This window comes from Alternaria arborescens, assembly GCF_004154835.1.
Source record: "Alternaria arborescens strain FERA 675 chromosome Unknown contig_3, whole genome shotgun sequence".
Lineage (NCBI taxonomy): Eukaryota > Fungi > Ascomycota > Dothideomycetes > Pleosporales > Pleosporaceae > Alternaria > Alternaria arborescens.
This window is the reverse complement of record NW_021167858.1, coordinates 402,576-416,811: the sequence shown is the minus strand read 5'-3', so window position 1 is coordinate 416,811 and position 14,236 is coordinate 402,576. Positions and strand designations below refer to the sequence as shown.

The 14,236-nt window shown below is 49.1% G+C and overlaps 8 protein-coding genes across 8 annotated transcripts; 1 reads left to right on the top strand and 7 right to left on the bottom strand.

The window, feature by feature from the left end:
* Window positions 1-2: 2 nt before the first annotated feature.
* On the bottom strand, window positions 3-821 carry AA0111_g1595 (hypothetical protein; the record flags this gene model as incomplete). The annotated part of the gene is made up of 1 exon (XM_028647271.1): window positions 3-821. One exon carries the CDS (start codon window positions 819-821, stop codon window positions 3-5), a length of 819 nt encoding a protein of 272 aa, XP_028510374.1.
* A 686-nt stretch (window positions 822-1,507) lies between these two features.
* Window positions 1,508-2,242, bottom strand: AA0111_g1594 (hypothetical protein; the record flags this gene model as incomplete). Its single annotated transcript, XM_028647270.1, has 1 exon — window positions 1,508-2,242. The coding sequence occupies one exon, from the start codon at window positions 2,240-2,242 to the stop codon at window positions 1,508-1,510; it is 735 nt and encodes a 244-aa protein (XP_028510375.1).
* Window positions 2,243-2,934: 692 nt separating this feature from the next.
* On the bottom strand, window positions 2,935-4,002 carry AA0111_g1593 (hypothetical protein; the record flags this gene model as incomplete). The annotated part of the gene is made up of 3 exons (XM_028647269.1): window positions 2,935-3,091; window positions 3,152-3,865; window positions 3,914-4,002. The coding sequence occupies 3 exons, from the start codon at window positions 4,000-4,002 to the stop codon at window positions 2,935-2,937; spliced, it is 960 nt and encodes a 319-aa protein (XP_028510368.1).
* Window positions 4,003-6,051: 2,049 nt separating this feature from the next.
* On the top strand, window positions 6,052-6,546 carry AA0111_g1592 (hypothetical protein; the record flags this gene model as incomplete). Its single annotated transcript, XM_028647268.1, has 1 exon — window positions 6,052-6,546. One exon carries the CDS (start codon window positions 6,052-6,054, stop codon window positions 6,544-6,546), a length of 495 nt encoding a protein of 164 aa, XP_028510369.1.
* A 1,050-nt stretch (window positions 6,547-7,596) lies between these two features.
* On the bottom strand, window positions 7,597-8,386 carry AA0111_g1591 (hypothetical protein; the record flags this gene model as incomplete). The annotated part of the gene is made up of 2 exons (XM_028647267.1): window positions 7,597-8,148; window positions 8,204-8,386. The coding sequence occupies 2 exons, from the start codon at window positions 8,384-8,386 to the stop codon at window positions 7,597-7,599; spliced, it is 735 nt and encodes a 244-aa protein (XP_028510370.1).
* Window positions 8,387-9,522: 1,136 nt separating this feature from the next.
* Window positions 9,523-9,762, bottom strand: AA0111_g1590 (hypothetical protein; the record flags this gene model as incomplete). Its single annotated transcript, XM_028647266.1, has 1 exon — window positions 9,523-9,762. The coding sequence occupies one exon, from the start codon at window positions 9,760-9,762 to the stop codon at window positions 9,523-9,525; it is 240 nt and encodes a 79-aa protein (XP_028510371.1).
* Window positions 9,763-10,478: 716 nt separating this feature from the next.
* AA0111_g1589 (hypothetical protein) lies at window positions 10,479-11,090 on the bottom strand (the record flags this gene model as incomplete). Its single annotated transcript, XM_028647264.1, has 1 exon — window positions 10,479-11,090. One exon carries the CDS (start codon window positions 11,088-11,090, stop codon window positions 10,479-10,481), a length of 612 nt encoding a protein of 203 aa, XP_028510714.1.
* Window positions 11,091-11,800: 710 nt separating this feature from the next.
* Window positions 11,801-13,444, bottom strand: AA0111_g1588 (hypothetical protein; the record flags this gene model as incomplete). Its single annotated transcript, XM_028647263.1, has 1 exon — window positions 11,801-13,444. The coding sequence occupies one exon, from the start codon at window positions 13,442-13,444 to the stop codon at window positions 11,801-11,803; it is 1,644 nt and encodes a 547-aa protein (XP_028510713.1).
* Between the last annotated feature and the right edge of the window lie 792 nt (window positions 13,445-14,236).

Sequence of the window (14,236 nt, the reverse complement as noted above, 5' to 3'; positions counted from 1 at the left end):
GATCACAGCCCACCTAAAGCACCAACACCCCTCAGCACTGTCACAGTATGCACATACCTAACCCTTCCCTCTTCAACCCTGATCTCATGGCTGTCTGGCCAAGGCCCTAAGCTGTCAAACTGGCAACTGACCTGCACGCTTCCGATAGTCTCATCAATGACGTACCGTCTCATTCCATTCACTTTCTGACTTCCTCCGTGTGGTAGACTACCCCCGCAAGGATTCGTATACATGCTTCCTTCCACCCTTTCACACTGTGGACCCCAAGGAATAGTGTCGGCAGCAGTAGCATTTGTCCACATGTCGAGATATGCATCACCGATAGATCTGAGAAGGGCACGAGAAGGCTGCGATGACGCGGGAAGGGTTGACCAGGTTTCGGCGCGGATGTAGGATAAAGTCTTCGCAGCATCAAAAAACAGGTCGCCTGTTGTGGCGGCCACCGTGTCGATGGAGCTGATTGTTGATGTGTCGTTATCTGTATGGCGAATCTGTGTACCAACGACGTGCGGTTGGCTTCCAGATGTGCTGATCCACATTGTGTAGCTGGCGCATGTTGCAGTGTCGGCGGTGGAGCGGTTGAAATTGATGACAAAGGGCGTCGAAAGGAGACCGGTCGCCATGTCAAAAGCCCTGTTGTTTTGGAGGTATGTGAAGTTGGTGGATGTGAGGCTGAGAGTGCTAGGTTTACCCGCTACCTGAGCTGCTAGATACGAGTTTGCAGCCGAGAGGAGTCCTTCCCGCGTACATTCGGTTGATGATGTAGTCCCAGCGAAGACTACGACGACGACTAGCAGCAGAAGGTAGAATCGATTGTGCATTTTGGCAGGTTTGCAAGTAAATCTCTCTCCAAGAGGCGCATTCAGGAAGTGCTGCGTTCCAGAGACGGAAACACATTGGCGTTAAATGGACCTTTCATGATATCAGACCTACAGTTACTGCGACTGCCGATGACCCCGAGATAATGGTAGTATTATGCCGGATATTGCTCCTTTTTCAAGGTTTCCATTTAACTGCATGCTTGTCAGTGGCACGCTCGAAGCGACCTAATATGCGGAACTTTGAATAACAGAGTAAGTTGGCCCTGGAAGCAAGGAGCGGTAGTTTCGGTAGTATCCTGGCTAGACAGAACCACCATCAAGCCTGTTATTCTTTAGGCAGATAGTGGTCATGATGTACCGCAGTAATTTGTGGGTTCCTCTGTGACGAGGTTTGTTCAGTGAGGGGGAAGAGGCGGGGAATGGAGAACTGTGCTGCGTGTCGCGAAATTGACGCGTCCGCGACCCCATCGAGCCTGTGTGAGCATGCTCAGTGGGTAGCCCTGTCGTCATCACTCGGAAGTCATGATGTGCCGGCAATTTCAACATTGAAGACATGAGTATACTTGTACACAGTGTTTAAGTATGTCTGAATTGGCTCGATTGAATTATCACTAACTCGTTACAGCATGTAGAGATAAAGCCACCAAATGGCTCTGCTTTGCTTGGCCCCACATTACGCAATGACATCAACGCGGGTTACCTCGTCCGCTGCCCCAGCTAGCGAGAGCCCATATGCCCTTTACGACTGCATCCTCCCCGTCGCGACCTCGAAGGCTAATCTTGCCTTTTTCTAGTTGATACCTTCGCAGTTCGCCGTATACTCCAACCAAAACATCTTTGAGCTCATCGTCCGGCCTACCTTTCCACGCAGCTCCACCGCCGCCAATTTTCGCACAACAACGCTCAACCACTAGGTTCATGATCTCATGGCGTCTGGTCGGGTACGGCACTGGAGCCGGATAATGTGCGATACTCTGGCTAATGAGCAAGGTATAGAGGTGCAGCAACGGAAAGTAAGACGACTCGGTTTGCCGAGAGGCTTCGATGATGTAGCGCCACGATATGTCTTCTTCGCCAATGGGTAAGCAGGCATTCGCGCGCCAAACCAGTCTGTTTGCACGCGGATTTGTAGTCAGCCATTTTGGTAGTACAGCACCTGCGCTGGCTATCAAATGCGCAAGTCGAACCAGCGGGATGGCAAGACCAGTCGCTATATCGGGGCGGCCCAATGAGTCCCAGGATGCAGCGACGAGATTGTAGCAATCTAGGACAGAATCTTGTCTCCGGTCATCTGGCGCATTGGTACCGAGTGCGGTGTTGATGAGGGCGGGAATGATGGCTTGGTCAAGGACGGAGGGTACTGTGAAGGCGCCGGTGGGTTCCCGCTGCCAGAGTACTTGCAAGCCAGACCATATCTTCATCATGAACGCATTCAGACGCTCGGGCGGTTGGTCGCATAATGCTTGCCAGCTAGAGGCCACGTCGAAGGATTTGAGTCGTTTCAGCTTGGGGACCACTACATAACGGCAAGTTGGACAGGCGTTCGTGTTTCCCCTACCACGCTTGAGCCATGTCTTGATGCATTCATGCCCGAATATGTGCTTGCAGGCAAGTGCCACAGGCTGATGGGTCGCGCTAAAGTGGTCGGTGCAAATGCTGCAAGTGTCTGCGGGATGCAGTTGTGTATCGAGGAAATTGTCCATGCCTACTTCATGAGCTTGTGTAAGTCGGTAGAGACTGAGTCGAGTGACTCCATGCTAAGGACTTGTAGCTGATAGAAACGTTGGCGGTGACGCATCAGGTGGGTGAATCTGTTTGCAATCAGCGAGCGATTGTGAAGGAACAATGACATGTAAGTTTGTGACTTCACTGCTCTCCGTTGAATTGACCCGGGGATCAATTTTAGACGCTAACTGGTAACGAGGAAACCAAAGTATTTTTCAATTCGCAACGAAGTTGCGCTATCAGGTCGGAAGCTGTCTACCTGGACTGGTGATCGACTTGATCGCATGAGCTCTTGACTTTCTGGCTTTTCGATCATTACCTCTCACGACAGGAGGCTCAAATGTCGAACACTGAACACCCTCCACACTTTTAATGAGGCCTAGGATGATCACGGCTTCCATCGCCAGCCTGGATGCTTCCACTCGAGATTAGTCACATCGCTTTCTGAGGGCAACGTAAGCTCCAGCTGCGCTTCTGCTTCCTTTTTGTCCCTCTTCTCATTGTCATGTGTCATCCACAATTTGGTACATATCGCAAGAATAGTCCTAAAGTTTCGTGTACGGTGTAAGTATGTCTCATGCGATTTGTAGAACAATGTTGCTTACCAAGTCACTGCACAACCTAAGTTGATGCCGTTGCCGATTGCATAACGGGGAGAATCGCCAGGCAGATACGTCCAAGTCGCGATCAGAGCACCAACGTATCCGAAAAAGACGTTTGTACCAATTGCAATGCTTCGTGCGGAGTCGGATAGCACGTTTGCGCTAACTTGAGCGTTCGTCATTGCGCCCAACGAGAAACAAGTTGATGCGCAAAGGAAAACAGCCGCGTAACGCACACTCGCATTCATAGTCGCGAGGAAGATTGTGTATCCAACAGCCACGAATAATCCCGCAAGCGCAATCAAAGTCTGACGAGAGTTCATCTGCCAGCTCACGGCTGTGATCAGGATAGTGCAAACCACCGCGACAATGTATGGTGGCACTGTCAAGAGCTGTTGCTGGATGACAGACCGGCCTGGATAGATGGTCCGAATGATGGTCGGCAAGAAAAATGAGATAGCTAAGACAGTGATACTGTCGAGCAGAAAGATGAACGATACCGCAAGTGTGACAGGATTGGAGAAGCCGCGTTTGAGCTTTGAGGCGTCGATTTTGTCGAGCAGCTCATCCTGATTGAGACGCTCAGACTTGATCCTGTCAATCACCATCCGCATTTCTTCCTCCGTCATCCAGCGCGCAGTCTGTGGACCGTCGGTCAGTGTGACGAATGCCACCAAAGCAACAACCATGGTGACGATGCCTTCAATTGCAAAAATCCTGTTGCTTGTTACTCGGCTATCTGCAGCATTGAAGCGGCTTGCTTACATCTGCCAACCATGAAGCGAACCGACAGAGTCCAATTTCAGGATCGCCGAAGCGATCAGGCCACCAAAGGCTCCAGAGAGAGGAGCCATGGTTATCCATAACCCAAGACGAAACGTCAGCTCTGATCTTTTGTACCATCGTGAGAGGTAATAAGCACATCCAGGCATTACGCCAGTTTCGAATATACCCAATAAAAATCGAACAGCACATGCTTGAGCGCGGGTTTGTACAAAGGCTGTCGCTAAGGACATGGCACCAAACCCCAGCGAAGTGAGTGGCAAGAACCAACCAGGACCTGTTTTCGGATTAGACGCGAGCTAAGGAGTGTTGACGTAAAGCATACCGATCAGTTTGCAGCAAAGCGCCGCTGGTATCTCAAAGACAATATAAGACACATAAAACACCGACAACAGTATGTTGTAATCATAGCCTTCAAGCCCAAGATCCTTTTCTAACCCAGCGAGACGGGCGTTACCTGTTTCCATTAGTCGATTGGTAGACTCGATATACGCAAGAGGAAGTTACCAATATTCGTGCGGTCGATGAAACACATGAGGTACAGCAAGATGACAGTAGGGAGAACAAAGAGATCGATTTTTACAAGCAGCCTTCTCTCACGGCGACGCGTCGGCTCATTCGGATTCGTGTCATCGTGTCCCACGCCAACTCTCCTGGTTACTTCTCCGGCATTCTTCCCGTCCATATCCGCGAAATCTAGAACAATTTCCAAGGGAGAAAGAGATTTGGAAGCGATGGGGAAGCGCTCGCTATCAAGGCGGGGTATCTGCTTTGAAGAAACCAATACTGGCCTGCATGTCATCTGCGGCGGCGACTGCAGATCATGGTGCTACAGACCAGGGCTAGCTGCTAGCTGCAACGGGACTAGTGACGAATGAGGTATCTAGAAGAACCGTCCAGCAAACCTCGCAACATCCTCATCACTGCTATGCACCTAAGCTAAAACAACTCGGCAAAATCATAAGATACTCATTCCGCACTGTGTTCCTGCTAAAATCATAGAAGGGATATCGTCACAAGCTCCGGCTCAAGGCGCACACCTTTCATTCAGCCTGGTCGACGGAACGCTCACTAAGCAGCATTTTGCGTCTTAGAACATCGTTCAATATCCTCGCAATCCTCTTCAGAATTTACAGAAAGGTCTCGATGCTGAGACTTCAAGTTTCCAAGCTTTGTTTTCACCAGGAAGCGCGTCTGCACAGCATGCACAACGCTCACGATCATATAAGTCACATGCTCGCTACCAGCAGATAATTCTGGAGCTTATCTTCTTCTGCAAAAGTCGACACTATGGGTTAGGAAAACTCCTTGCAGGATTAGCTCGACCTCATTCGCGGACCGTTATCTAGCTACAACATGAAGGGCGGACAGAGACTCATGTGGTGGGCGTTGCTTGAGCGAAGAAGCTTGTAGGTGTTCCTTCTACATCTAAGCTCGGTAGTCTGTAGCATCGTGACTACAAGGGTCGTTCAAGCTAATTCTCGGACACCTGGAATGATCGACCAGAGTTCACTCGCACGAGTGTAAATGGCGATATAGCATGTTAAGTTGGTCAGAACGCACTCATCAAGCTTGTAAAACTTATTTCGGTCAGATTTCCACGAGTAGGCTGTTACTATGGTACAAGTGAGCCATATTACTTATGTTGAAATCCGCTGTAGATGGAACGGGCGAGCGAGACTATTCCGTTAGTATGAGCGAGCACCTTGGTAACGTACTGACAGTACATTATGGTTTATCCAGACGGCGTACACCTATTGCGGTACATGCGATACGAGAACTCTCTGATAGGCCTGAATTCTTGTTAGGAGGGTGTACCATCGCAATCGTGATTTTTCTGATTGGCAAGTATCTTTTTGTTAGACTAATTGGCATTAGACAAAATGTAAGTGGCTCACCGCCATGGGAAAGACTGGAACCATGGTTTTCGATACCAGGGAGATAATACATGGGTTTCATTTTTAAGAAGAGACGCAGCATTAGCACTTCTCATTCATCACATGCCAAAAGTATCGTTCCAGAATTTCTCATAAAAAAAGGGCTGTGTCTACTCTACGACTACATCTAAGTTGCATCCAAACTCTGTCCAAGCCTCACCCGTAACAAACACGAAATAGACCATGTCAAGCATTTTCAGCAAGATATTCGCCTTCTTCTCGTGGCAAGAGCCACCACCACCCACCTTCCGCATTACCGCACTCGTTGCACCCGCAACATCAGAACAGTACCGCTCCAACTCCAGCTTCTCACACGCTGACCTACTCGGTATCGAAGAAACAATCACATTCGATGTTGACTGCGACGTAATTCCGGAGCAGATCCGCTGTAGCTGCCTCACGTCCGGAAACGAATGCACCGAAAAATACCTAGAGGAACATTATGTGATGGAATGGGCTGCTGGTAGTATCATGGAGTATGAGGAGGTGGAAATTAGAGGCGAAGTAGTGAGGAGGGAGAAAAGAGGACGACCTAGAATTTGGGAGGGATGGTGCAAAGATGGTGGGATGGTTTATTTGGGGCCAACGGAGAGAATGAGGTGTATTGAGGGTTACGACGAGCATCTCAGAGAGCAGGCGAAGATCGACGGAGCCAGGAGGACGAATAGTTGCGAATGATTCTGCAACTTGGTATCATTGTGCTGTGCATAGGCAAGCCGGGATGTTCGCGGTACCAATGTATCGAGTGTCAGCGTATCGTCGTTATCACCAACCAAGCATTGACGATCGTCTTACACAACGGTTTCGTTTGTCTCCAATAACCCTTTTCACATCGTGCGTCACGCGCGAACACTAAATTCACAAAGTCTTTGTTCATCAAACACACACTCGATCTAAGCCACTTATTCTTTATCACTCCTCGTACTAAATTCCCCAATACTGCGGCACTTCATTTTGCGCAAAGCCTCAGGCATTCATCGGTTGCTTACATATATCGAAATCGGCTGAGCCAAGGCCACGGTGCGAAGTTGAATATGTCGGTACCTTACTTTGATCCTTTAGGCGAGACAGGTAAGAGTTCAGGGTCGGTGAGAGGCTCGCATGTTGACTTCAGTTCAGAACCAAACAACACACGCTATACCCTGACAGTCGTGGTACCACCTAGACCACCGCCACACTGGCTGCCCAGCATATTCAAGAATAAGCTATCTACCCACTCAAGCAATGCTGGCGCGCACAAATTGCCTGTATCGAACAACAACCCCAACCTCGACCTTTTTGAATTCAAAGACATCGGTATTCTGGCCACCAAGACCATCACCATCAAGAGTGCATGGTTTCCAGCTGAGATGAGGTGTGCGCATGTTCAAAAGGGACTGTTGTGTGGAGAACGTTGCTACTTTCTTGAGAAAGGTGGAGATGTGACAAGGTGGTGGTGTAAAAGGGAAGATTGTGAAGGACATGTGTACTGCGGACGAGTCATGACAGATGACAAAGGAAGAAGTTGTTTTGGTAAGAAGGGAGGAAGAATGGTATGCTTGGAAAGGTGATCAAAGGTTATGTCTTTGACGAATATCTTTGAACACGAATACAATGAGCAATAATGTAATAACATGGTATTATAGTAGTGTGTACTAGGCGACGATGCGCAAGTATGTATAGGGTATTCGCTAAGTTAAAACTTGTTCGAGATGCACGGAAAGAACTAAAGAATTCGCTCCGAAATCTTTACAGGAAGAAGGCAGCAACAGCGGCACCAAGACCGGCCAATGCCGGGACTTGGATCATCTGAGCAGCACCGGTGGCTTGCTCGGCAGAGCTGGAAGTTGGGGAAGCTCCGGAGCTGGCAGCAGACTCTGAGTCGGAAGTGGTGGCCGTGGCGGATTTAGAAGCTACAGAGGTCATGGTAGAGCGAGATGCTGTTACAGAAGCGCTATCAGCGGACACTGACGCTGCTGCAGTCGCACTCGGAAGCGAATCGTCGCCTTCTGTGATGGTGAGGGGGATCATGTTGAAGTATCCATCGGGCAATACCATAGAGGTTTGAAGGGCAATGACCTCATCATCGGGGCAGAGGTCGGAGTACTCGGCGTCGGCGCACACAGAGCTCATCGCCTCATCGAGGCCTTTGGTAGTCATGGTGCAAGATGCTGATGCCTCGTCGGTGTTCTTGCGTGAGCATTCGCCGGAGATTGTCACAGTTACGCCGTAGGCTGAAGCCGCTGCCTCGAAACCGTAGTAGGTATTGCCTCCAACAGTGATTGTCGCTGGAATATCGGCCTAATTGCAACGAATCAGTGAATGTCGTCGATAGCTTGAAGTCGTTACTAATTACCATTAGATCCTCCATAGTGGCAGCTGAGACATCCAAAGACAAGGTAGTGCGGTCATCGTTGACATTGATAACGGCACCTTCGTATGAGACATCGCCATCCGAAAGACCCGGCATCCACATGGAAGTGGTTGTTGTAGCCGCAGCAGACGAAGCAAAAAGTGCCAGAGACAAAAGCTTAGACATTGCGATGTAGAAGGATGAATATTAAGTCCAGGTGTTGGAAATATTGTAAAGAACGAAAGACAGTAACGAGTGATGCTTGACAATGCAATGAAGACTCTTTGGCTGTGGGATATCCAGTCTACTTATTGGGGAGATTTGATGGCTGATCGCTTAACTGACAGCGCATGATGCGGGAGGCCTAACCCGTGCTGGCCCCCTGAGAACTATACGAGCCGCCTTTCTAGGCACACCGGTATCTGATGTGGTCTAGTTGCGGTCTATTTACGCGACTGTTGCCTGAAAGAAATTGCTCGTGGATTCTCCGCATCTGCTTGGGTGGAGCAAAGCATACTGTGGAGTGACGTTGATACCCAGGTGAGCCAAAAGCACGCACAGAGCCACGGTATGATGGTTTCAAGTTCCCATAATAATTCTGCAACACAGACTTATAGAGTAAGGCTTGGTCTGCACATTTCTTATTTCTTATGTCTGCTGTCTTGATGTATTGGTGGTAAATGGCCTGTCAAAACTCCACGCACAAAAATTGACAAGCAACAAAGTTTGTGGCTTGGATCTTGTGGTCCATGCGTGTTTCGGAAGGCGCTCTCTGGGCCATTGGTAGCCATTTTAGCGAGACGGCAAGCAGTATCCTAACTGTCAGCCCTATGAAGTTGGGGCGTTTGGGCAGGTCGCTACTTTCGAGGGCGTGCTGAGAGAAAAGTCTTGCAGAAGTGGGTGAGCACTGGAGATTGGAAGAAAGTGCATGCACCAAGCGCTGCTGACATAATGAGAGTTTCCACCTTCGTGAGCATACAAGTTTTCGGCACGACAAGCACAGAGACCACGTTCGGCAAAGCAACGTTCAAATTACAACACAACTAGGGGTATCGCGCTCGAACAAACAATATAACGCAACACAAACGCCATCCCTGTGCCTTCCGGCCATGCCGTCCAGATAGAACAAGCCTGTCAGCCTAACACACCAACACCTCTATCCGCCGTCGTTCTCACACCGTTCGCCGTTGCTTCCAAAGCTAAAGTTGCCGTAACTGCTCGGTGTGTGCGCATGAATATCGGGTCCAAAATCGTCAGGAAGACTTTCGTAGTAATATCGGTCTTTTCTCCATCAGGCGCGAACCATTTCATGAACGACCATCCTAGGAGTGTTCCTGGTGGTACTGGGCGCCACGGCGCATACCACTCGAGAAATTGTAGTCATCGTCGTCGTCGTCTCTTGCGCGAAGGAGCTCCTTTGACCAACCCTGGAAGGGCTTCTTGAGCGCCGCTCTCAAGGATGAGGAAGTCGCAATCGCATGGTGTTGGCTTAACGACGAGCTCTCGACTGGCGCTGTCACAGAAGAGCTGCGACTCGACGGCTTGGAGGTTTGTGCGACCATGTTGAAAGTTTAGATGAGGCTAAGATTCGATGATCCGACGTATTGGAAGGCTGTAAGTATGGTAGGAATATTGACAATTGCTAATGTTTGCTTGATCGATGAGCGACTTGCTTCAGGCTGCCGGTAACGGCCTACTATATACTCTTGTTGTCGCAAAGTCGAAACCCATCGGTCCCAACAATTGTACCACCGAGTCATCGCCGAAGAGCCTCACTCAAAAAGACTACAATTCTTGATAAAGATGACCCACTGAAATCATACATATTCCAGACTCTGGTCATGGTGATTGGTCGAGAATTTGACTTTCTCGATTTAGTCGGAACGAATTACTGAGTCTGTGGCAATTCGGTTACAACTCGGATTTTCGGAGATGATCGGGGAAGTTGGAGTCGGGATACTTCGGAATGCACCAGTCTTAGAAGTATTGCCAAGGACACCAGACAATCACAAGCTCGTCAAGACATGGCCAATTAAGGATCAAGCATTCGTCTTCTCTACTCTACATAGGTTTGATTTTTTCTTTAAAGAAGAAAAAGTCGATAGATAGATCCGCGTTACCGACCTTCACCCACAGACAGACCTGTCGCAACGATCATTCGCGACCGCTTAAACAGATTCAGTCATCTGACGACAAACTCAAAATACAACTGTGAGAGACTATCTTTCTCGACCGCTCTCAGCCTCGTCGTTAGGTATGAGTTCCAGATCTGCATACTCTAATCGCTCATTGCGATGATTGTTGTTATCCGTCTCATAGCACCCGAACATTGTGCTAGGTCTTGCTGTGCCAGATCGTTGGTAGTCGTAGCTGCACGCTGCGCGGTGGTCAGGGCCCTTCGTATATTCGACAGTTCGAGTTTCCTTATGTCATCAGTCGAGTCGTCTTCTTCCGGCTTTGCTTGCTTGATCTTATCTACGATTCGATTCATTTGGAGTAACGACTCCTCGATCACGGTGTTGTATCTTTCAACGAGAGATTGTAATAAGTCTGGGTATGTATGCAACTCTTTGGAATGTGCACTCAAGACAAACTTGGTACGACACATGGGGCAGGTTGCGTCTTCATCTTTGTGAAGCTTTGTGTGCAGCCAAACATATAGGCAGAGTTTGTTGAAGATATGAGGCGACGGACATGTCTTGGTCTGGAATACGGCCTTAGAGGAAACAGAGGACGCTTGGTTGACAATATCCGACGGATCGGCCTTCTCGTCGCAGCCGCAAATGTCGCATTCTTTACCGTGCACGACGTAATAATCTTCCTGGAGGTCATCTACACTTTCGTCAAAGAACGTGCTCAGACTCAGGCCGGTTGCAGTATCGTCGGGCATGTCGAGTATGATCGAGGATTCGTCGAGCTGTAGGGTCGTAGGCTAGGGGTGTACGTTGAGAAGAAAGGGGTAGCAATGTTGATAACTGAACTTCATAACGTGTATGAAAAATGTAAGTCACGGCTGTGAACATTCTCTAGGCTGCCATTTCACCTCTGCCAGACCCTCTAAGATACAGTGTTCACACAAATAAGCCCCTAGCCTTTGACCCATATCTACCGGAGCTTGGGACATCCAACAAGACTCAAGTAAATCCACAAGTAGTCTTCGATATCACTTTCCATATTTGATGTCTCCTGTAGTCTCAGTGCAAGATCGACCTTTGGGAAAAGCCATAGAGCTTTACTAGAACGACGACCTACAAACGACAGCTGGATTCGGATTTCAACTCACCGGCATATCTACTGCTTGTCGAAGTCTTTCTTCTGGACCAACTGACCCATAACTTGTAGGCGCAAAGAAATAATAGGTTTACACCAATACTTCTACAAAGGAACGTAGCGAGAAGTTAACACGCTAGATCGATAAGAACCATGCAAGGGACTCTGGTTTGGGACATCGAAGTGGATTGAATGTGATGCGCATCTTTCTGCACTGAGCAAAGTTTGAGTGAACAAATGCCATAACAACCGAAAATTGTTCTCGTGAGAAAGTAACTAGCGAGAGGTCAAATTGCATGACATAATGCCTGCGCTGTGTAGTTCCACCGCTCATACGTCACCTCTGTACATCTTGTCCGACTCCTTAAACGTCCCATGAAATCCGAAGCTCATCGGACCCGCCATCTCTGCTCTTCCCATCTCCGTCAAATCCTTCGCGCTCAGTACGAGCAAGTAACTTTTTTCCGCATACCCATTCAAAACCACACTCAGCAACACGCCGTCATCTTCCTCCATGCCTTCCGGGTCAGCAATGAAGATGGCCTCACCAGGCGTGTGACCCTCTTCTTCCCAATACTTGACTTCTTGAGTCTTGTTATCGAACTTGACGAGGCCGTCGAAAAAGGAAGATTTGAGACGGTCAGCGCAACCGTATGTGTAGCGGTGGCGTCGTGTTAGATATGCAGGGTTCAACGTGGGCAACTCCATCGACTTGAACTTCTCAGCCTGGAACAAGAGCTCCGCGGGCATGGGAGTGGGGACACCAGCGTCAACGCTGGGAAGACGGAATTGTGCCTGCATAGGTAAAGCTGTCATACGCTCCTCACCTTCGTACTCGCGCGTGTCGATGGAAGAGATGAGATTATCGTAGTAGAAGCGCTTGACAACATCAAGATTTTCGAACATGCTGAGCTCGGTGATGATGTCTGTTTTGGTGGGATCAGAAGCCGACGGTTCTTCCCAAGCGTTGATACTGTGGAAGCAGAAAAATGGGTTGCTTTCGTACGTTGCTATGACTCCTTTACCCTGGCGCCGATCGACGACGTACCACGTAGCTTTGGTATTTGGGTCGAAGGGTGCCATGGCATCGATGACGTTCTTGTGGTACATGAGCGAAATGCCACCCCATGTGATATGGCTGTTCCAGACACAGAGAATGACGTAATTTTCTGTTAGGAACAATGAGTGGATGTATGCAGGTATTCCATGGAAGGTGGCGAGGATGTCTGTCTCGCCAGACGATGCTGAAACGCGAAAGATGCGGTAGGTGCTCTTGTAACCAAATTCTAGGTTGAAGTTAAACATGTCACCAGTCTTGGGGTCGGACTTGGCATGGGCAGCGGAGAAGGGCCCTTTCAGTTCTGGATGGAGAGAGTTCTGGCGAGCGTAGCCCCTTGGTTCCAAAGTCTCAGGGTCGATCCGCTTGACCTCGTGAGAATCTGTTTTAACGTGTAAAGTGTCGATGCCGTTGGTGTGATTGTTTGTTGTAGGTCTCGCAGCTCCAGGCAGTTTGTCGCCTCCTGGCATATTAATCGACAAGGTAACGCCGACATTATGTTCGCTTGGTATTGATACGAACATGCTCATGACTTTGCTAAAGAAGCTTTCGCATAGATCTGAACGCTTTGGGCCGAATGTGGTACTGTCGAGTCTGCCGTTCTTACGGACCATCTCAAGGTATTCATCTACTGTGCGTCGAGAGCGGTATGTAACCTTCGGTGGACTGTCCGCATGGGGAGTGGCGTCTATCTGGAAGCGATGAACACACGAGAATCCATCGAACCAATGCTTTGCCGCCCAGACCTTTCCATCGTCTGTCTTCGCCTTGTAGCCGAGCGGCCCTGTTCGGTAAAGTACACCTGCAGCATACTTGGGGATGTTGCCTTTGACAGTGAGTGACACGGGTTCGTTCTCTTCGTAGTTCGTGTCGAAGCCTGCCGTGTTAGGCCAGACATCTGTTGTGGCGACGACCATGCTGATGTTCAGTTTTCGTACAGTACTGCGCGTGCGTGCGTGGTAATACAGAGATGAGGTGTCTTACGGTACCTTGAGGGAGGTTGGGGATGGTCGTAGAGAGTACTGAAGCTTAGCTCGATTGTAGGGCCAGAGAGGTGGCAACGACGAGAGTGAAGCAAGTGCAAAGAGAGAGCAATAAATAGGCAGGTGCAGCTTGAAGCTTTTCCAGACTGGAAGACCTAGCTAAAAAGAGTTGATTAACCTTATTGAGTAGCTTGGCTAGAGATATAGAGGAGATTATAGGTTTTAGCTTCTTCCAACGCCGTGCGGATAGCCTTATATGCGGGGCGGCCCCGGCTCAACCCTTCCGTACGTATCGTGAACGCGGTGAAATCACAGTCGCAATACATTCCTCAAAACGACGTTGCTGGTGGCTTGAAAGGCTAAGGGAACTCGATTCTGAATCAGGAAATATCGATTGGTCACACTTCTTCGCTACTGCATAGAATAGGACGAATAGACCCCCCATTTTCTTCGCGACTGGGAGCAAATCTCTAAGAAGATTGGATTTAGCCGGACCTCATGTCCTTCTTTCACGTGCAAATCTATACAATGTGGTTGTTACGCTATTTGAGGTCCTATCTTTCACACACATGCGGGGTTTCATGGATCTAGGCCCCAGGTCTGGTCGGTGATGAGATCAGATCGACCATATAGAAACCGTGAGGAGACGACAGGCGTAGAGAATCAGGTTTTCATTGCGCGGACTTCTCCAGGCGTCGTTTCATGCTGATCTAGAAGCCCCGTATG